A 23,497-nucleotide genomic window follows, 5' to 3' on the forward strand; every position below is an offset into this window, starting at 1 on the left:
CTAAGTTTTGCCACTTGTGTGCCCGCAACCTTCACACAGATGTTAATATGGGTGAATGTAAAATTACCTACAATGGACCATCTGGTGGAATGGAATCTGCTGGCGCTGTAAAGATCTTTGGACGCTCTGTGGAAAAACATCAACTAATGTACACTACATACATTGGTGATGGAGACAGCAAGGCGTACATTGCCATCAGAGACTCACAGCCCTACGAGAAGGCCATAGAAAAACACGAATGTGTAGGACACGTCCAGAAGCGAATGGGCACCAGGCTCAGGAACCTAAAGAATAATCTCAAGGGCAAAAAGCTCGCCGACGGTCTGCCACTCTCCGGGAAAGGACGCCTCTCAGAAAGAGACATAGACTCCCTTCAGGTTTACTATGGCAAAGCTATTCGGGAAAATACAGACAGTTTGGAGAATATGAGACGAGCTGTATGGGCTATATACTTCCATAAGCTATCAACAGACGTCAAGCCAAACCACGGACTTTGCCCGAAGGGGTCATCTTCATGGTGTGGCTATAACCGCAGCCTTGTTGAGGGAAACCAGGAGAGGAGGAGAAAGACTTTATTTATCCCAAGAGGGAAGGGTGCGGTGGTGGAGGGAGCAGAGGAGCCTACCCGGCGTAGGTCTCCGCTAGACTTACCGCCACAAAAACTGCATTCCTGAGGCTATAATGGACGTCATCAAGCCGGTGTTCAAGGCGTTGTGTGATCCAGGACTTTTGAACAAATGTCTTCACGGAAAAACACAGAACACCAATGAGTCCCTTAACCAACTCATCTGGTGTCGCTGTCCTAAGACGACATTTGTCAGTGCTGACACACTGAAGACCGCTACAAACGATGCTGTAGCCTACTACAATGACGGTAATTCAGCACGAAAAGCTGTTCTGTAGGCCCTTGGAATCGTTCCAGGTGTGTTTTGCGATAATGCCCTCAACAGGATGGACAAAGAGCGTGTGGACAGGGCAGAGTTCTATGACTCTGTCGAAAGCAAGGAAACGCGACGAAAAAGAAGGAACACCAAGAAGGGTTTTGGAGACAGCACGAAAAAAGCCAACACTAATTTGTACTCTCCTGGGGCATTTTGAGCAACCGTAAGCAGTATGTGCTCATAAAACTTCGTTTTTCTCAAATTGCGTTTTTTATGAATTTCTCAAATTCAATGTACCTTTTCTCAAAAAGTATTGAATCGATTCCGATGAAATTTTGCATGAATGTGCTACAACAAGTTCGAAATAATCTGAACTAAAACAATTGCAAATTTTATGAAAATTTAACCTGTAAAGAAATTACACACCAACATGTACCCTCTGTGGCTTTGTGCATGTAGTAATTTTATTTTTTTTTTCACAAAAACTCCATTAATGATGTCCTATTTTTTTAGTTCAGATATAACCTACGGGTCTCTAAAATAACACGGCTTAATATCATTAGATTCCTTTCGGTGGTTGCCGAGAAAACGTACATTGAATAATTGAACACACTCTAAAATTTGACAGTAGGCCACAGGAAGGATAAGCAACCTAGGCATAAAAAAGGGTGTCAAGTGATACGCACTGGCACACTTTGTGGGCACGTGAAATTTTATGTGAATACTTGCAGCCATTTCTAAAATATTAAGTTAAAACTGACATATACCATTTACCCTACCATACCCCCTTAAAGTAGCGAATGGAAAGGAAAAGCGGTAAAGGGCGGTCGCGGAAAAGGCGCTGTATGTGTGCTCGAAAACAATTCCCGCTCATTCTCTATATTTCGGGCTTGAGTCGGGCTTTGCGCCGGGCCCGAGCCCGGCCCGATAAAACTCCAAGTAGCCAGAGCCCGGCCCGGGCCCGAGGCGAATATACGTCGGCCCACCCGAACCCGGCCCGCGGGCCGGGTCGGGCTCGGGCTTTCGGGCTACCCGGAGCCCGTGCACACCTCTAGTGTGGCATACTAACGGCGAGCTATTTATATACACCATTTGGCGTCGGCGGCATGCAGATCTCGGAGGTGCTTCCCCGTGTGCAGTTTCACCCGCGAGATTGCCCACAGGGCGCGTTTTGAAGCACTGCTCATAGATTTTGCTTCTGTTTGAAAACTGCCCTTGAGACGCGTGCTAAAAAGAGGCCTATTTCTGCACCCGCACGCGATGTGGAGCACGCGATGTGGCAGGAGACGCGGAGGGGCCACGCGGAGGGGCAATGCGCCGCAGTTTTCAATAAAACAAAAATATTTAAGATCGTTGGGTTCTTAGGCGCCGCTCAAACACCAGTAAGGAACTGGGACAGTTCCTTACTCGTGCTCGTCCTGTGTATAGCTGTGCGTTCTTTCCGAGCATCCTTCGCTATGTTTGAGCAGCACAGCGTGCTACAAGTGTCGAGCTGTTGTCGTTGTTAGTTTGTGGTCATCCTGTGTGTGCTCTTTTCGTGAGTCCTTTGCGCTTGATGGGCGCCCATCTAGATACCTGCAAGCTCGATACTTGCAGCGCGCCCATCAAGCACGCTGCAAGTATCAAGCTGCTTGGTGTTCTTCTCGTGACTTTGTAATTTCTTGCTATTGCATTCATTGCTTCGCCTTTGCAGCGAAACTGTGACCTTTTTTAATTATTTCCCATCCTCGCGATATTTCGAACAAGGACAACATGGATTTTTCGCAAACAACCAACGACGCCGAAGCCGACAACAGAATTTTTGCAGCCGTTTATTTAGCACTATCGCATTAAGATGATTTCGCTTGTTAAATATTGTATTTTCCCCCCCAAAAAAAACTGGCAACAAGATAATAGGTGTGCCCCGCAAGGGTCACTGATGGCAAAATTTTCGGTGTATCTCTACTACTGCCGCGAGGAGAACAGAAGCAATCAGTGACGTGACTGGCAGAGTAAAATACGAAATGGAACGTGCTTTCGTTTCGTCTACTAGGGCTTCGACTTTTACGACTCATAACTTCACTTTCCGTACACCAACTTCCGTACATCACTTTGCGTGCGCCACCTTGTTCAGTACTGCACAAGCTGCAGCACTAGAAATCAATCTTGAAAAAGTGTTTCATGCAACACTATCTGTTGAAGTCACTCTCACGCTACCAAATACGACTGAGGTGGTTCAACTTCAATTACAGACAGCGACGAGAGCTGTTCTGTAGAGAAGCGGCAACAATTTTTCCTGACAGTGCTTATAGAACAGAGTTCTTTCGAGGTGATGCGTACCTTCCTCTTACTGCAAGTAGAAAGTAGAGTGGTGGACAGTATTTAAACCTATGTACGTAAGAAACAGGAATGAGGTGCTAAAAATGGGTATATTAGGAAAAGTTCTCAAGCCGTTTATCACTTACGGAAGTTGATCATAGGCCTTCAGGAATACCGAAGTCTTCCTAAGACAACGGGAGTGCAGTATACGTCCGCAGACAATTATGTAGTGTCATGGACTTAACAATGCCAGCGTGAGATAAAATTGACATGTTGAATGCTAATATAATGCGGGTATTTATAAGTGATATTCGTTCTACAGTGGAGGTAACACGCTAACTCTGACTGCAGCAATATTGATAGTGGCAGTTATGTGTCTTTAAACAAAACAATATGTTTCTTCCTTTGAAATTTGCAGACGGGCCAATCTATCACCAAAAGCTATGGGTAAGTGCTTTAACATAAGTCAACGCGTTCTTGTCGCAAACAATATAATTTACAGTACAAGCGGAAACATAGCTCCGGATTCGCTTTAACAAAGACAAAGCACCAGTGAAATCGTTGCCGTAACTTCTAACTTCAGAACACATAAAGATAATTGACAAAAGTTCTTAGCGGAAGATGGAGGCTTGAACAGGTGAAGAATTTGTGAACACGGGTCATGACTGGAGCCGACGTTTTGGCAAGTAGACTTCTATTCAAGGCTGCAATTAATGCGACAAGGATAATTGGGCACTCATTCAGAGAAATTAGAGCAACAATTCAACGCTCCGGCTCTCCGACCCATTAGGACAGAGAGGCGGGGGATAGAGAGACGCTCACCTGAGATAAAATACTACGAACCAAAACCACATGATTGAACTCACTGACAATATTCGACCAACAGTAGATTCTTTGAATCTGCTGTGCAAGAATCCGAACTCGCAGTAGCGTCTGTTGGTTTGTTGGCTGGTTGTTTGGTCAAGCTTTATTAACAGTGCTGAGAGACGCGACTAGCACGCAGTGGGCTCTTCCCACGTTGAGACGGGCAGCAAGCTAAGCCTGACAGCCCCATCGTGGGCTCTGCGGACAGACCAAAGCTGATCCCCCTTGTTGGGGCTTGTGATGACGGTGCACGACTTGGCTTGGTTGGCTTGATCGCGGCCCAGTAAGGAGGATCATCGCCAGAGCATGTGCTCTGAACTGCCTAGCTCCATAAAACGGAGGCGACAGCGATCCACTTATTTCCCAGGTCGTGTTCGGAAAAGGGATAAGCAAGTCAAGGCCCACGCGATACAATAGTTCTGATGGAACTACAAGTGTGTGAAGGTGTCCAGCAGGCTGCAGAGGAGGCCTTTTCCGGCGTTGGCAAATGCAGCAATTAGCAACATAACGGCGGACACAGCGGTATAGGCTAGGCAAAGAGAACCGACGTTGCAAGCGGTCGTAGATGCACAAAACTTCGAGATGTCCCGGCGCCCGTGCGTCTTAAAGTTGTTCAAGTATGACGGGTCGTATATGACGAGGAAGGAGAAGCAGAACTTCAGGACCTTCAATGCTGACATTGCGGCGATAGAGGATGCCGTGAGGCATCACGCAAATACGGCATGCGGCATCGATGCTGTCAGATTGAACAGCGCCGATGATAGTGCGCAGTGACTTATCCCGTCGTTGCGAGGTGCGCATATCGCTCATGTCAGCAAATGTCATTACGCAGCTAACCGGGTCGTGCGAAACGGAATCAAGAGGATACGCCGGATGACGAAAAAGGCCGTTTGCGTCCATGTGCAAGCGTCCATACTTGTAGGTGACGGTACACGAAAATTCCTGGATGCGCGAATCCCTGCGACGAAGACGTCACCTCAGATCTTTTTGAGAAATGAGCCAGCCAGCAGAGGGCATGGTGGTGCGTAATACCTCAGAACGTTCGGCCAAGTAAGTATGGCCGGAACATGGCGACAGCCAACGCTAAATCCAAGCACTCTCTTTTGATGATGTTGTAATTTCTCTCGAGAAGTCAGAGCAAGCCACTGGCTTAAGCTATCACACACATTCTACAGATCAAAATGAGCAAGCACGGGGACAGAAGTCAGTAAGATTATGAGACCAGTTAGCGCTGGTGCCTGCTCAGGGCCTCATGAAAATGTGGTATCCTTCTTCGGCAGATATGTTAGTGGCCTTGCAACGTCGGCGAAGGTTTTCACTAAACGACGTAAGTAAGAGCATTGACCCACGAAGGTAGGTACATCAGAAGTAGAGCGGGGCACAGGAAACCTGGGGACGGCGCCACTATGTTCGGGATCTCTTTGAAAGCCGTCAGCGTTAACAAGATGGCTAAACACGGTAATCTGACGGCGGCCAAAGTGGCATTTCGTGGAATTCAGTCGAAGCCCGGCTGTTCTGAAGACTGCAATAATTGTAGCGAGAAGGGTGAGCTGACTGTCAAAGGTGAGCGAAAAGACAATGGCAACAAAGACAAAGAGCCCACTTGTAACATTGTAATAAAGAGTTCGTCATCTGCTGAAATGTCGTAGGAGGAGTGTGTAGATCAAAGTGTATTACCTTAAACTGATATAATCCATCAGGTGTTATGACAGCAGTCTTATTATTATCTGGTGTTTTACATCCCAAAACCGCGATATGATTATGAGGGACGCCGCAGTCGGGGGCTCCGGAAATTTACACCATCTGGGGTCCTTTACCGTGCACTGACATTGCACAGTACACGGGCATCTATGATTTCGCCTCCACCGAAGTGCAACCACCGTGGCATGAAGACAGTCTTCTCCGCGGTCGATTGCATCGACAGAAATCTGCCAGTAGCCGTAAGAAGATAAATAGACGAGATATATGTAGCTCCATGCAGACAGCTGAACACGTCATCGATGCGTGGTAGCGGGTAAACGTGTTTTCGCGTGACCTTTTTGGCAGTGGTGATAGCCTACACAGAAGCACCACTACCATCTGTTCTCTTGACAAGGATTACAGCGGAGGCCCAAGGACTGTCTGATGGTTCGACGGCACCTCTACTGAGCATTTTGGCCACTTCCGTTTGGATAACTCTGCGCTCACTGTGCGAGACATGACAGAGACGCCGACGAATAGGACTGGCGTCACCAGCATTTATACGTTGCTGAACGACGGACGTTTGCACTAGAGGTCTGTCGCCAATCTAAAGAAATATCACCGTACGACGCGAGAAGGCGACGGACACGATTGGCCTGTGCAGAGTTGAGGTCAGGGTGCAATCATCTTCGATAAATCATCTATCAAAAAATACGAAGTGTTACCCACAGTATTGCCACGCCCACTTCTTGTCTTGTTTTGATGTATTCGGGTTTGACCGGCAGGGACGGTTATCAACGCTCGACGCTGTCCGCGAAGTAGTGTTCTAGAAGCGTCGCGATTGTAGTAGATCGGTTTGTTAAGATTGCGCCCCGCGCGCGAATGTTCCAGTTTTGTCTAGAGATAACGCCGCCACCAGCGATATTGCTGGAAAGTTCGATAGCGCCTGTATAAAAGCCGACGCGCTTGATCGCTTGTCAGTTGATCGACGGTCGACGCTCTGTTCGCCGCTATCAGCGTATTGCTGTACTGTGAATTTCAGTTTCCCGGCCACAAGTTCGGCCAAATAAACAGTTTCATCTCGGACGTGCTGACTGCTGTCTTCGTCTGCGTGACTACCACGTGACAGTATGCGGAAGTAGAAGGGTCTCAGCGGTCAGATTTGATATTTCAAATTCGCCGGCATTAGATATGCTGGCAAAGAGCATACCACGGGAGAGCACTCGAGGGTGCAAGATGAAATCTACAAGTAGAAGAGAAGCACCGTTGGTGGTGACAGTCACGAGTGTATGTAGAATGGCAGCGTTCCGGCTCAGAAGGACGTCACTGAGGGTAGGAGGCGCCATGTTTCTGACGGTCAAGGCAGGAACCGGGGGCTGTGCGGTCAAAACGACGTAGGTGGCTGCCTGAGGTGATACACGCCCATCTTGAAGAGAGCAGTGGCGCGGCAGGGTAGTGTTGGAGAAGCGACGAGCTGCGGCAGTTCTAACTAAAGGACGCCAGTAGCACTCTCCATGAGAGCACAATTATTTGACAAAAAGTCCAGTCCAATGATAACATTATGAGAGAATCGGTCAATTACAAAAAAAAAAGCAACTGAGGTAGGGTGGTCGACTATACTTGAGCGGTCAGTACACCTACCAAGAACCACCGGCGTGCCGCCGTCGGCCACATGGAGCACTTGTGTAGATGCTGTTGTCAGGAGTTCCTTTAAACGACTGCGTAGGCTTGCACTCATTACCGATATATTTGCTCCAGTGTTGACAAGTATTTGTTCAGGTACGCAATCTACTTTAACATCAGTGACACTTCGTCTAGTGGGCATAGAGGAAGGATTTACTCCAGTAGTAGACAATGCAGCACCATCTCCGGAGGCTGCATTTCTTAGTTTTCTGAAAAGGTGCGGCCGGAAGCCAAGGGGGGCGATAAACGCCAGACACTGGAGTTTCGCAAGACGCATGGCGCCACCTGTCGGAGCAGTATTGGGTAGTAAAAGACCGACTCCCTCGCACAGTTTGCTGTGGGAGCAGGTCCAACAAGCGAGTGCGAAAGAACGATTGAGCTATATAATGCGTATGTTTGCGTATTTAACACTCAGAACAAGCTGTGAATTTCCCTTCGCTAGTCGGACGCGCCACCATACCGCCCTGAAGTGCTTACTGGATGACTCGCCAGAACGATGGCAAAAACAACCGCAGACGAGTCCGCTCCGCACGCTACGAAGGAACGCCGCAATCGACGGTACTGCTGCGTTTTGAAATGCGTCTTCGTTCCTCCCTGCGCTTTCTGCAAAATTACCTTGTCCCATTTTATCTGCGACAAACTGTATACTTCCTATGTGTAGTTTATAAACATGATAATGAATCACGATAGACGTAGGAGACTGCATTCACCGTTGTAGCGATTGTTCTTTTGGAGAACACAACAGTCACACCGATCCTCTTATTCAGAACAACTTGAATTAACAAACAGACTACAGAAAGGGTAGATCTCTGGCCTTGTTGGTGCGACATGTGTAACGCTAAGCGCAGTACTGAACTGACGGCCCCGCCACGGTGGTCTAGTGGTTATGGCACTCGACTGCTGACCCGAAGGTCGCGGGATCGAATCCCGGCCGCGGCGGCTGCATTTTCGGTGGAGGCGAAAATGTTTGAGGCCCGTGTACTCAGATTTAGGTGCACGTTAAAGAACCCCAGGTGGTCGAAATTTCCGGAGTCCTCCACTACGGCGTCTCTCATAATCATATGGTGGTTTTGGGACGTTAAACCCCAGATATTATTATTATTACTGAACTGACGAGGACGGGACTGGGAATGACACACACACAGGCGCTAACTTTCGACAATGATTTATTGTGAACCGGATCACTGCATAAATACATGAAAATTGCGGACATAAGGCATGCGCAAATGTGGATGATCTAATAATGACAATTCTTTTCTGGACAATGATAATGAAGGTGCGCTGACACAATCTTGGCCTAACTCGTGTATGGTAGGTGATTCAACTATCAACCGCGTGGTTTCATCCTTGTGCATGCGTACAGACTATACGTGCAAAAATACAGACTATACCCACCACCGTGGTCTTGTGTCTATAGTACTAGGCTGCTGACCCAAAGGTCATGGCATCGAATCACAGCCACGGGGACAGCATTTTCGATGGAGGCGGTCATGCTTGATGCGCGTGTACTTATATAGAGGTACACGTTAAAGAATTCCAGTTAGTCGAAACTTCCGGAGCCCTCCACTACGGAGTCCCTCATAATGTATCATAGGCGCGCACTATCAGTTTTGTGAATATTTTTGTAGCGTCCTTTAAATAAATGTGTGTATTTCCTGAATTCTATATCACCGACAAAATAATCATGTTCGATTGTAAGCCATACGAATTAGATTTATGTGGTAGCCCTGCATTTCCTCCTTTATGCATAGAAAGCTTAAAGCCTCGTTCTTTTTTTTTTCAGAATTCTTATGGCGTGCTAACTGCAGCACAGGCTACGATCCAGCAAAGGACAATGGCACAATACACCGGTACTACTACAACAGTAGTTCAAATGAATGCGCTGGTGCACTGGTTAGAGAGGGTGATAAGTATTTTCCAGGAAGGAATTTCTGCGAGCAAAAGTGCAATGCAAGTAAGTTCCTGCGTGCATGTTACCGACACAAATCGGGTTTCCTTGCGATGCAGTAATGTGAGACGATGTCGGAGATCAGCACCGCATAGACTGGCATCTACGCAGGAGTATACTCGCACAAATAGAAAAATAAGGAACACTGTAGGATTAACATTTTTCCAGGTGTATATGTTTTTCGCGGTAAATAATGAAAACGAATAACTACATAAACAATTTAGCGACTTGCTCGAACAAAAGAGGGAGTGCGTTTGCCAGCTCATCAATAATAATGCAGCATCTGCAACTATACGTAACACGTAAAAAATATGGCTGCTTCCTGCGTCATAGGAATCGGTGGGTCATTCCACGAAAACTGTCCCAGCCTTGTCGCTCGACCATCTGTGATTTGAATGAAAAAATCGAGCACCATCTATCTAAAGCAAGAAGTCTTCCGCCAAATTATTTTTCGCGAAAAAAATTTTCACTGCCCAAACCGCATGTGAAATCTTTTGGAAACTCGAAACTATGACTCGTAAAACGCTTTTCCAAGAAGTCTCTTCATTCTAAATTAGGCTAGGACAAAATGTTCCCTACAGAACGATCGTAGACTTTTCACTTAAAAAACGCCAGGCCTGCGCTGAAACCGCAGCACAGTCACAGCGAAAGCTGGAAGAGTGGCGTTTCTAGAGCCCGTTGTAAGCTCTCTTGGGGCTACAATACAAGTACACTAGAGAGGTACCCATTACGCCATAAATCACAATTTTTGCGAAGTTGGGAAGCACCTACTAAGCCATTATTTGTCATTCTGCGGAGAAGCGAGGCACTAGCTACACGTCTGTAAGGCATTATGTGCACTTTGTTGACGCGACGACTGATGACGATGAAGAATTATGGCTCAGTATTTTGTAATGGGTTGGAAGTTTTAAGCGGCCCACCAGTTATGTAATTTGCATTGGGTGACACCCGGTCGCTATTTCCCTCTCCCGTCATGGTGTATAACATACGTTGACGTGGGAGAGAGACGGGGGGGGGGGCGAAGAACTTTACTGAGACCCCGAGGAAATGGATCATGCGCATATGGGCTTCCTTGGCAGCCAATACAAGTGCACTTGCGAGGAACCCACTACGCTATAAATCGTTGTAATTTTACTGAGACCCCGAGGAAATGGATCATGTGCTTATGGGCTTCCTTGGCAACCAATAAAAGTGCACTTGCGAGGAACCCACTACGCTCTAAATCATTGTAATTTTACTGAGACCCCGAGGAAATGGACCATGCGCTTATGAGCTTCCTTGGCAACCAATACAAGTGCACTTGCGAGGAACCCACTACGCTATAAATGATTGTAATGTTTGAGAAGTAGGGCAGCAGGCACTGTGCCATTTTTCGTCATTATACGGAGAGCCGTGGTACCTGCTAAACGCATGTAAGGCATTATGCGCACTTTGTTGATGCTGTGCCTGATGACGACGAAGAATTATGGCAGAGCCCTGTAGTGGGTTGAAGCAAGGAGGTTTAAACCTCCGCGGCTGAAAGCATTCAACAACCTACTCGTTGCGCAATTCGCATTGTGTGACGCCTGGTTACAGAATTCGCGTTGCGCGACGCTTGGTGCTTATTTTACTCTTCTACCACGCTATGTTGCATATGCTAATGTGGTTCCTTCCCGACATGAAGCCTGTATAGGACCTTTTTGCAAAGCAGTTTCAAGCACCGGCATGGCTCAGAATAAGTGGTGTCTCTTATTGATGTACATGTGACGTTAATAAACCGGCAATAAAGGAAAAAAAAAACCGGCATGGCTCAGAGGTTGAATGCTGGGCTCCCACGCAGAGGGCCCAGGTTCGAACCTCGTGCCATCCTGGAATTTTTTTCTTGTTTCGTTTTTTTTCTTATTTCGAGCGATAGTGGTTACGGACACCGGCGGCGGCGGCGGACAACTACGGCGCCAAAAACGGCCGGTGAAATGATCTCATAACAGCTTTCGCTGTAAAAAGTTTCGCGAACGTTTACGCTTTCGCGGGTTTTTATGGGGCCTTAAATATGTACAGTCTGGACCATTGTGGGTTTTTACAGCGAAAGCTGTTATGAGATCATTTCACCGGCCGTTTTTGGCGCCGTAGTTGTCCGCCGCCGCCGCCGCCGCCGGTGTCCGTAACCACTATCGCTCGAAATAAGAAAAAAAAACAAGAAAAAAATTCCAGGATGGAGTGAGGTTCGAACCTGGGCCCTCTGCGTGGGAGCCCAGTATTCAACCTCTGAGCCATGCCGGTGCTTGAAACTGCCTTGCAAAAAGGTCCTATACAGGCTTCATGTCGGGAAGGAACTCCATTAGCATATGCAGTATAGCGTGATAGAAGAGTAAAATAAGCACCAAACGTCGCACAACGCGAATTCTGTCACAAGGCATCACACAATGCGAATTGCGCAACGAGTAGGTTGTTGAATGCTTCCAACCCATTACAAAGGGCTCTGCCATAATTCTTCATCGTCATCAGGCACAGCATCAACAAAGTGCGCATAATGTCTTACATGCATTTAGCAGATACGACGGCTTTCCGCAGAATGACGAAAAATGGCACAGTGCCTGCTGCCCTACTTCTACAAAATTAGAACGATTTATAGCATAGTGGGTTCCTCACAAGTGCGCTTGTATTCGTTGCCAAGGAAGCCCATAAGCGCATGATCCATTTCCTCGGGGTCTCAGTAAAATTACAATGATTTATAGCATAGTGGGTTCCTCGCAAGTGCACTTGTATTGGTTGCCAAGGAAGCCCATAAGCGCATGATCCATTCCCTCGGGGTCTCAGTAAAGTTCTTCCCCCCCACCCCGTCTCTCTCGCACGTCAACGTATGTTATACAGCATGACGGGAGAGGGAAATAGCGATCGGGCGTCACCCAATGCAAATTGCATAACTGGTGGGCCGTTTAAAGCTTCCAACCCATTACAAAGGGCTGAGCCATAATTCTTCATCGTCATCAGTCGTCGCGTCAACAAAGGGCACATAATGCCTTACAGACGTGTAGCTGGTGCCCCGCTTCCCCGCAGAATGACGAATAATGGCTTAGTAGGTGCTTCCCAAGTTCACAAAAATTGTGATTTATGGCGTAGTGGGTACCTTTCTAGTGAACTTGTATTAGTAGCCCCAAGGCAGCTTAGAACGGGCTCTAGAAACGCCGCTCTTCCAGCTTTCGCTGTGACTGTGCTGCGGTTTCAGCGCAGGCCTGGCGTTTTTTTCATAGGAAGGCCACATTCAGTGAAATGTCATATTTCGTATTAACTGATCGCCAGAAAGTTTTACTGTAGCGAAAAAATAGTTTGAGTTGTATATGGTGTGAAATGATGTGCACAGCTGACGACAAAGTTGCGAAAAAGTTAGTTCATTTTTGCACTTGTTTAGTCGTAAATTTAAGATTGAGGTGGTCCTAGTTAAATTATGCTAAGTAGCGCATTTACTAGCAACACTAGTTGTCTACTGACTGAGAAAGTTTTACCAAATTATTTATTGTTTTAAGCAAGAAAGTTATGTTTGAAGTTGTGTTTTGCCAGTGTCTGTTCCTGCTCGTGTATTCTTTTCGCAGGAACGTGTCCAGCGGTAAGTACAACCTAGGTGGGCGCGATGTTCGCTACGGAACAGCTAGACAACATAATCATCTTTGCCCGTGCTTATTTGAATACTTTACTAGCGAGTGTTGGCCTGAGTCAACGAGAAATGCGAACCCCGCTAGAGTGCATATAACCACATGCACCTGTCCATTGCGGCGGATATTTTTCTTGTTTTTTTTTTCTTTCTCGCCCATTGGAGTCCATTTTATCAATGTCATATCCGTAACGAATGTACTGGGTGGACCCCGGCATAAAACACTTTCGTGTTAAAAAACTCACAGTGTCCCTTATGCATTCGCCTAAGGCGACTCAAAGGCGAAGACCATCTTGTTCTTTTGCTGCTCAGTCGATGTATTGATCCTACCCCACTATTCTCCGAAGATTTTGTGCATCTAACATGTTTTGCACTGCCTTGAGGAACGGATGCATTGGAGACTTTGTGCCCCTTACGTGGTTTTGCACTGTCTCCGTGACCGGCGCAATTTTGACCAAGCGACGTTCTCATGTGATAACGTCATCATTTGACGTGATGAGGAAGACAGAAACGCTGGTATTCTGTGACGTCATCATCTGATGATTCTTTCTATCACTCCTCCGGACGCCGACGCCGATCGTCAATTTTCGCCTTTGATCAGGCGTCTAAGGCGTTCTCTTTAATAAGAGCTTCAATTTTCAACTTAAAAATGTAGCGCTTCACGTTACCTAAAGCTAAAATATAAGCATATCTCTAATGTGTAATAAAAATCGGCGAGATTTCACTGACCTTGCAACAACTATATCACTACAAGCTGCACTTATGCGTCTTCAACCCGCGGATGTAATCAAGATGATTTCTGCAGGTATTCGATGTCTGGTTGCTTAAGCAATGACGACTAGAGCGTTATAACGTAAACATTTTATTGCGATAGCAAGTATATGGACACTCCCGGCTGATTTTTTCCGTCGCCGTCATGCCCCAAATATGTATATGGATGTATATATAATTAAAAGTCACAAATAAAGTTAATTCCGAAGTGCTCGACTGCGGTTTCGAACCTGCGACCCCTCGCTCTACAGCTCGCTGCCTTAGACAATTGCGCCATACCTCATTCGTTCTCCAGGATACCAAAGGCACAGTATAAACGCACGCGCCGTTGGCTGAAACACACGGGACGCCACACGTGGTGAAAAAAAATCACAGCATATCCACGGGGTGAATGATGATGAGTGGGGCGAAGCTACGGAGGGAATCATCTGTAAACCGTGAAACTCTTCCGTGAAATGCGCCCAGTACATAATATAAAGAGTGTGAAACATCGTGTATATATTAAACATCAAACTTTTATTGTACTGTTGGTTTACGTGGTCCCTTCATTATCACTTGTGATAGGTGAAATGCAAGGAAGAAGTCCGCTCCCGAGCGAAAGAGCGCCAAGAGCGACCGCATTCCCCGCTCGCCCTGTGCGAATTAAAGGCAAGGCTAGAGGGAAGACAGGACGCGCGTTCCACGACGCGAGGTCGGTAGCATGCCCAACGAAAGCCAACGGAACGCGATCGTGCAAGTGCTCCGGCTTCGCATCGCCTCATGGTTCCATTTAGCGTCCCAAAACCAAATATATTGCTCAAGGTGTGCCTTGCGTTTTTCGTAGAAATAATTTCTTTATCATGTACATTAAGACGAAAAGTTGAAAGCTCACTAGAGTGTATCGCCCGCAAAGTATGTCTTTTAGTGTGATTTAACTCTCGTACGGCAGGGTCCTCGCGCCGTTGCCGGTCCACCTCGCCCGTTGACGATCGGGCGAGGTGGCTACATACAACTACTACTACTACACTTTAAGAAAAACATCTGGCGTTCTTTCGTTCTGCTTTTACAAAACATCTGGCGTCTTTCGTTGGTTTATTTCATCAATCAACGGCGTTTTGAACAAAATTTTTATTGTTTAATCACGCACAGGAGAAATCTCACCAGGCACTACCTTGGAGGTAAACAATGGCTGCTAATGGGAATGAGAGACAGAAGAAGTCGGCTTTTAGCTAACACTTACACTTCTACTTCTACTAACGTTTCCTACTGGAACACGCCAATGGCTGCTAATGGGGAATGAGAGACAGAAGAATTCGGCTTTTAGTTAACGCGCACGCTGCGAATTTTTTATTGTTCAACAACGCACAGGAGAAATCTCCCACCGGCACCACCTTGGAGGTCAAAGCGTAAGACTTGTTACGGACTACTACGATGACGACGACTACGAGCGACGAACGGGTGCCGCCTTAAGGAGCTTCGCCCCTAATAAATTTATGGTAGACGCGGGCCATTATGCATCGTTGTCCGCGCTTCGTTTGCATCGTATCGCTGACGACTCACGCTAGTTTTCCATTTTGGGACTCGAGCGCCACGCCACTCGTAGCCAGTCGCCAGGAAAAAAGAAGAGCGTCCCGTGGCTCGTGGTGGCGCGAGATAGTGGGAGCACTTTGGATCTTCTAGATTTATGTCACATGAGGGAAGAAACGAGAAGGCTGAAGCAGAATGACAGCATACATGTTGCACCGCGACCGGAATCCTGCGGCTAAAGTGAGAGCACAAACGCGCAAGACACTCACGAAGAAATGAAACGTACGACACAAGCGCTGACTAATAACTGTTTTATGCTTTCATACGTGAATGCATATATAAGGCCAAGGCTAACTTACCGCACATGCGCACACAATATTAGGTCTAAATCAAAACGTGTAGCAAGAATAATAGCGTATTAGATATGCGAAGGCATGAAAACATATTCAGATGGGTGCAGGGACAAAGAAGTAAAGAAGAAGTAAGAAGGACAAAGATGTCCGTTTGCACTGTAATTTTAGCCTCAGGAATATGTACCAACTAGAGCCAAATGAAGTTTTTTCTTAGTGACCAGAATCGACGCCCGCAGGGAACGTGAGCCGCGGCTTCACGTGCCACTACCAACAGCGTCTTTATTTCCTTCTCTTGAGGTCGCGCGCTCTGCGGTTTTGTTTGCTGCCCAAAGGAAGGCGCTGCAGGGTCTTGGGACAATGCGAGCGCAAGAGTGCGAGAGTGGCTTGCCTTCTGAGCATGCGTCCTGGCGGCACGCAAGTATCTTGGGTCCCCAATTCTAAAACTGTGTAGTGTTTCGGCGGATTTGGGATGTGCGCCTTCGACTTGTACTTTCATATACAGGGCGTGGTCGACCATGCTCGCGCGATTATCTCTCGAGGGGGAGTTTTGTACGTCCTGTGCGTTCACTGCAAATTTCGCGTTGAAGCTATATACCACAAGGTCACTTTTCGCGCTGCAGCGGCCGCGTTTGCGAAAAGAGTGATCTGCTCGCTAGAAGAGCCAAAGTAGGGGTTAGTTGAAGTAACAACTGTGACAGTTCGCACTCGTTCTATGCATACCCGTGCGTTCGTTTGGTGCACCCTTCTTTGTGTTTGAGCAGCGCGCTGCAAGTGTCGAGCTATGACAGTTGTTTGTTCGCACTCGCCTTGTGTGTTTTCTTTTTGTGTGTCCTCTGTGCTTGAGCAGCCCGGAGCAAGTTTCTAGCTCTCGCCGTTCTTCCTGTGACATTCCAATTTCTTGCTATCGCACTCATTGCTTCGCCATTGAGGCGAAACTGTGACTTTTTCCTAATGGGACATTATTCCCAACATTTTTCCTAATGGATCACACATTTTAAGTGCGGAGCACTTTAGGGCCCCGGGCTGTCGCAGGTTGTGTTCGCATGCTGTCGTCGTAGCTTGGCGCAATGCAGGCAAAGAATAGTCATCTCAGCACTCGCTCGCGCCAAAGAGATGCCTTCCTTTTGTCCTTCGAGCGCCTTGATGATGATATTGTTACGCGTAGAGTTACGGTATTTACAGTATATTTACAATACGTAAGGGGCGTAGCGTTGACGCACTATAACAAGTGCAACACCATCGATCAACGCCCGAGACACTTCAACTTCGTCTTCGGCTAGTAGCGTCCTCTAGTTCACAGTGGCACAAACACCTATGTGACATAAACTCCCGGCGGCAGAAGCACCGTCTCGGTGCATCGGATCGGTGTTCGTGACGTAGGGCTTTAGGCGGGAAACATGCACAGTCTCAGTAGCTGGTGAGGGGGACAAAGGCTTGCGGTTCAGTGGCGAAATCTCGTATGTGACTTCGGTTACTTGGCGAAGAACTCGGTAAGGCCCAACGTAGCGCGGCAGCAGTTTTTCACTCAGGCCAACGCGACGTGAAGGCAGCCAGAGCAAGACCAGGGAGCCAGGGCTGAAACGCACGTCCCGGTGGTGGCTGTCGTACAGGCGCTTTTGGTCGGCCTGAGACGCCACGAGTCGATCACGGGCAACGCGACGTGCCGTCGCCGCGCGAACGATGGCGTCGTGAGCGTAGAATGTGGTTGAGTTTGCCTCTGAAGGAAGTATTGAGTCGAGAGGCAAGAGCGGGTCGCGGCCATACAGCAGATAAAACGGAGAATAGCCAGTAACGTCGTGACGCGACGAATTATAGGCAAACGTCACGAACGGTAATGTGCAGTCCCAATCTCGGTGATCCTCAGACACGTACATGGATAACATGTCCGTGAGTGTACGGTTCAAGCGCTCAGTAAGTCCGTTTGTCTGAGGATGGTAAGCGGTGCTGAACTTGTGGGACGTTGCACAAGAGCGGAGAAGGTCGTCGACAACTTGCGAAAGGAAACAGCGACCTCGATCAGTCAGCAGCTGACGAGGAGCACCATGGTGTAAGATGACTTGATGGAGGAGGAATTCAGCGACATCAGTTGCACAGCTGGTAGGGAGGGCTCGCGTGATGGCATAACGTGTGGCATAATCTGTCGCTACGGCCACCCATTTGTTACCCGCGGACGACGTCGGGAAAGGGCCAAGGAGGTCCAGGCCGACACGGAAGAATGGTTCGCTGGGGACAGCTATAGGCTGAAGGTACCCAGCGGGTGGGAGAGGAGGCTTTTTGCGCCGTTGGCAGAGCTCGCAGGAGGCGACGTAGCGGCGAACAGAGCGGTATAGGCCAGGCCAGAAGAAACGCCTGCGCACGCGATCGTAGGTTCGGTAAACACCCAAATGTCCAGCGGTGGGAGCATCGTGCAATTGCGAGAGGATAGATGGTCGCAGATGCTGAGGAACAACGAGAAGCAGTTCAGCACCGTGTGGTGTCATATTGCGTCGATATAGGGTACCGTCGTGCAGAACAAACATACGGAGGAGGCCGTTCCGTTGTTCTGAGGTGAGGCGTTCTGTAAGAGATCGCAAATACGGGTCACGACGCTGCTCGTCGGCGATGTGAAGGAAGTCGCTGAGCGACAAAACGCAGGCATCCGACTCAGTTTCGGCGGTATCAGGTGGGTCGATGGGATAACGGGAGAGGCAGTCGGCGTCCTTGTGTAGCCGTCCAGACTTGTACGACACAGAAAATGTGAATTCTTGGAGGCGTAAAGCCCAGCGACCGAGGCGTCCCGTAGGGTCTTTGAGTGAGGAGAGCCAACATAAGGCATGATGGTCTGTTACCACGGTGAAATGTCGTCCGAACAAGTATGGGCGAAACTTGGCAATGGCCCAAACAAGGGCGAGGCATTCACGTTCTGTGATCGAGTAATTGCGCTCCGAGGGTGATAAAAGGCGGCTAGCGTAAGCGATTACACGATTCATCCCCCGCTGTCGTTGGGACAAAATAGCGCCAATGCCATGGCCACTTGCATCCGTACGAACTTCAGTGTAAGCAGACGGATCAAAATGACCCAGAACGGGCGGATTTACAAGGCGACTCGTAAGCGTTGAAAATGCCTGAGCTTGCTCTGGTCCCCAACTGAATGGGCTGTCCTTTTTGAGAAGATTGGTGAGAGGACGAGCGATGTCGGCGAAGTTCGCAATAAATCGTCTGAAGTAGGAACACAGCCCCAGGAAACTTCGGACATCAGCAGAGGTACGAGGAGGTGGAAACTCTCGGACTGCGCGTACTTTGTCGGGATCAGGTTGTATGCCAGTAGCGTCCACCAGGTGACCGAGGACTCGTAATTGACGACGGCCGAAATGACATTTCGCAGAATTGAGCTGCAGGCCTGCTCGACGGAAGACGTCAAGGATGGCCGAGAGCCGGTGGAGATGGCTGTCAAACGTCGATGAAAAAACAATAACGTCATCAAGGTAACACAGGCATGTGGACCATTTAAAACCACGTAGAAGAGAGTCCATCATGCGTTCGAATGTGGCTGGAGCATTACAGAGTCCAAAAGGCATCACTTTGAATTGGTAGAGACCATCTGGGGTGACGAAGGCCGTCTTCTCGCGATCTCTGTCATCGACTGCGATTTGCCAGTAGCCAGAACGTAAATCGATCGAGGAGAAATAACTGGCACCATGTAAGCAGTCCAGGGCGTCATCGATACGCGGAAGCGGGTAAACGTCCTTTTTCGTGATCTTGTTCAGATGACGATAATCTATGCAGAACCTCCAAGTATTGTCCTTCTTTTTTACTAAAACGACAGGGGATGCCCACGGACTGGAGGAAGGTTCAATAATGTCCTTAGAGAGCATTTTCTCGACCTCTGTTTGTATGACGTGACGTTCTGCCGCCGACACACGATAGGGACGCCTATGGATGGGCGGAGCGTCACCAGTGTGGATCGAATGGGTGACGATGTCGGTCCGACCCAGCGGGCGATTGTCGAAATCAAATATGTCTTCGTAGGACATCAAAACGCGGCGGAGGGCCTCAGCGTATGAAGGTCGTAGGTCAGGAGCTATCATTCTGGCGAATTTGTCGTTAGATGGCATCGTCGGAGCCGAAAGTTGAGCGAACTCAGATGGTCGTTCATAGCTGAGAGCAGATACGCTGGACTCTTCCAAAGGGGACAACACAGCGAGAGACACACCCTCAGGGAGAGCTTGTGGAGACGAGCCAAAGTTCAGGAGAGGAAGCCACGCATGGTTGTTGGTGAGCGTAATGATGGAGCTAGGGAGAGCTATTTGGCGCTCCAGCAGGACGTCGTGAAGTGGGGACACGACATAATTACCATCCCGAAGTGGTGGGCAAGGCGACATGAGCACATAAGTCGCAGCAGCAGGTTGCAGCCGAACAAATTCAGTGCAGCGAAGTCGGGAGTGGATATCTGCGGTGGTGTCGGCACAAAACTGGGGTAGCTCAAGCTTCAGAATACCGGTTGAGCAGTCAATTAGCGCAGAGTGAGCAGTCAAAAAGTCCATGCCGAGAATCACCTCATGAGGGCACTCCGCAAGTACAGTGAACAGAACTAACGTTGAACGGTCGGCGATGGTAATACGGGCTGTACACATTCCCATTACGGCTGTTGTGCTGCCGTTGGCTACGCGTAGGACAGGCGACTCGGCGGGCGTTAGCACTTTTCGAAGACGCCTACGAAGGTCGGAGCGCATGACCGACACCTGAGCTCCAGTGTCGATGAGGGCTTTAACGGGCACATGGTCAACAAAAACTTCAACTAGGTTTCGTTTAGGAGCAAGGGTCAACAGAGGTTTTGCAGTCAAGGTCGTCAACGCAGCCTCACCTCCAGGGGCTGCATTGGTTAGTTTCCCGAGAAGCGGCCTGAGTATGATGGGGACGGGGGACGCCGAGATGTAGGCGAACGGGACTGACGGCGCCGAGGTGAGGGCGAGCGGCTATTGGTGAATGGAGGAGCAGCAGGGCCATCATTGGACGGTTCGACTTGAGGTGACAGAGGACGAGAGGCGTGTTGGTAGCGGCGGTCAGCATATGGTCGAGGCGATGAATTCCAGCGGTCACGGCAGTGGCGAGAGATATGGCCGATCCGGGAGCACACGAAGCAGATTGGTCTGTCGTCTGGTGTTCGCCACTCAGATGGGTTTCGGTACCGATTCGCGAAATATTGTCGAGGTGCAGCAGAGGCAATGATCGGAGCGGTAGAGGTGGGACGGGGGCTAACGGCGGAGGGCATGTCCATATTCGCAATTTCCTGGCGAACAACAGCTTGAATGAGCGAGATTGTTAGATGGTCATGCGTAGTGGGAGGTCCACGAGAACTCGGAGCCATAGCCTCAAGTTCGCGACGTATGGCTTGCGTCAAATTTGGTGATGCTGGTTGAAGCAACGGCGCGGGTTCGTTGCAGGATGAGGTCGGAGCCGTATTTGGAAGCCGGTCGAAACGTTGCACGATGCGCTTGCCTTTTGCTTGTTCAAAGTGGCGGCACTCTTTAATGAGGGAATCAACTGTTGTGCAGCTCCTACAAAGCAAGAAGTTGAATGCATCGTCGGCGATGCCCTTCATAATGTGTCCGACCTTATCTGCCTCCGGCATGTTGCTGTCCGTTTTTCGGCAAAGTGCCAGAACGTCCTGAATGTAGGAGATGTACGATTCAGTGGACGTCTGGGCACGGGAGGCTAGCTCCTTCTGGGCTTCTACTTGGCGTCCGATTGGTCTTCCGAAGAGATCACGTAGCCTCTCTTTGCAGATGTCCCAACTTGTCAGCTCGGTTTCGTGCGTCTCAAACCATGCCTTTGCGGTTTCCCCCAGGTAGAATATCACGTTCGCCAGCATAAGGGTTGGATCCCACCTGTAACTGTTGGCGACGCGCTGGTACATCGCCAGCCACTCTTCGACGTCGACCTTGCCAGTACCGGTGAAGATTCCCGGATCACGAAGCGGATTCATGACGTATTGCACGGGTGTCGGGTTGGCCGGGACACTGTCGGTAGCCATAGCAGCGGAACCGATGTGACGTCCGCTGCGGAGATCCAGGTCCGACTTTCGTAGAGACTACCCCGCAGCTCCACCAAAATGTTACGCGTAGAGTTACGGTATTTACAATATATTTACAATACGTAAGGGGCGTAGCGTTGACGCACTATAACAAGTGCAACACCATCGATCAACGCCCGAGACACTTCAACTTCGTCTTCGGCTAGTAGCGTCCTCTAGTTCACAGTGGCACAAACACCTATGTGACAATATTAACGCGGGCAAAACCACACATAGCATCACCAACTGTAGCATATCGAGCGCGCGCTGGCGCCGAAGGGAATTCTTCTTCGTGTTGTTTGTCGAGCGCAGGCAAAACCACGTATAAAAATTAAGAGGAAGCAAGCGAGAAATAGAAAGAGAGAGAAATAAATGAAAAAACTATTGTAAGCACATTTAACGCACTTCATCGTTCTCATTTGTATATAGCCATCATCATCCCTATTCTTCTTCTTCGTGGTTCTGTGCCGAGACAGACACTGTGGAAATAACGGTTCTGCTGACGTTCTCTGGTCCGGTCGTCCTACGCCTTTCACAGTGGTGGAGGTTCGTCAAGATCCCGGCGTCCTCCTGCGTTCCCGTCCTACCTGGAGCTACAATCCGGTCGCCGCTTGCGCCCGGCCACCCCTACAGCTATGCAGCCATCGGACCAAAGCGCTATCCCTAACGCTACAACACCGATGTCACCGGCTGCCCGCTCTTCGTCAACTGCAACAAGCCCTCAACGCGAACCACCCGTGTTCGCGGGTCTCCGCGGTGACGACGTCGACGACTGGCTCGACATTTACAACCGCGTGAGTGCAGTCAATCGGTGGACCGAAGCCGAGAAATTGACTTATGTCCCATTTTATCTCACCGGTGTGGCAAAAACGTGGTATTTTAATCATGAAACTGACTTCGCCGATTGGTCCGCTTTTACCATCAAGCTGCGACAAATCTTCGCATGCTCATCGGGCCGCTCCGAGATCGCGAAACAAAAGCTGGCTGCGCGTGTTCAACTCGCGCACGAGTCATACATCTCGTACATCGAGGATGTCTTGGCCCTCTGCCGTCGTGCGAACAGTGAAATGACGGAAGCCGAGTGCGTTCGCCACATTCTCAAAGGAATAGGCACGATCGCGTTCAACGCCTTGGCTGTTCAAAACCCTACAACAGTCGAAGACATTACTTCGACATGCCAGCGCCTAGACGAGCTGCAGTCTCTGCGTCTTCAGCAAGACAGCGATCCGCACGTTACGCCGAACTCTGATTTACGAGCCCTGATTTACGAGAAGAATAAAAATAAAGAGAAAAAAAACACAAAAAGAACAGGAGAAGAGGACAAGAAAGAAATAGCTTAGAAAAGAAAGAGAAAACCGAAGAGAAACAAAGAAGGCTGCCCATAAAATAAGGCAAAAAGAGAGAGGTTTATCTTCAGAGAGACAGAGAGGTCAGCCTGAGCGATAGCATGCTCTAGCCTGCTACTCTACACCGGGGGAGGGGAAAGGGGAGAAAAAAACATTGCTGATCCCTCTGTCATAGGAATCGGTATACAACGAAAGTGAAACATGTCTTCACATACGTAGTTGAGCGTTTGTTGCGCTTTCTTTCGCCCCAAGGGCGAAGGAATAAATGCTACAGCAACAAATTGTAATGTCACGCGAAGAACTGCAAGCAGCTCGAAACTTGCAACGCGCTGCTCAAGCAGAAAGGACGCACGGAACGAACATACACAGGATGAGAGCGAACTGCCACATTTGTAACTTATTTCTGCGTGAGCACCGCGCTCCTTTCGCAAAAGTGGCCGCTCGGATGAGCCAAGTGACCTTCGTGCTCTCAACTCGAGACGTACAA

General features: G+C 48.8%; 1 protein-coding gene across 2 annotated transcripts in view; it reads left to right on the top strand.

Annotated features, from left to right (window-relative positions):
- Positions 1-23,497, top strand: part of LOC119402171 (uncharacterized) — a 70,718-nt gene that overhangs the window by 39,743 nt on the left and 7,478 nt on the right. For both annotated transcript variants that reach the window (XM_049418529.1, XM_049418530.1), the window contains exons 2-3: positions 3,598-3,626; positions 9,190-9,360. In XM_049418529.1, the coding sequence (XP_049274486.1) occupies positions 3,598-3,626; positions 9,190-9,360 (200 nt within the window). The remainder of the gene's footprint in view (positions 1-3,597; positions 3,627-9,189; positions 9,361-23,497) is intronic.

The sequence above is a fragment of the Rhipicephalus sanguineus genome, chromosome 8 (genome assembly GCF_013339695.2).
Source record: "Rhipicephalus sanguineus isolate Rsan-2018 chromosome 8, BIME_Rsan_1.4, whole genome shotgun sequence".
Lineage (NCBI taxonomy): Eukaryota > Metazoa > Arthropoda > Arachnida > Ixodida > Ixodidae > Rhipicephalus > Rhipicephalus sanguineus.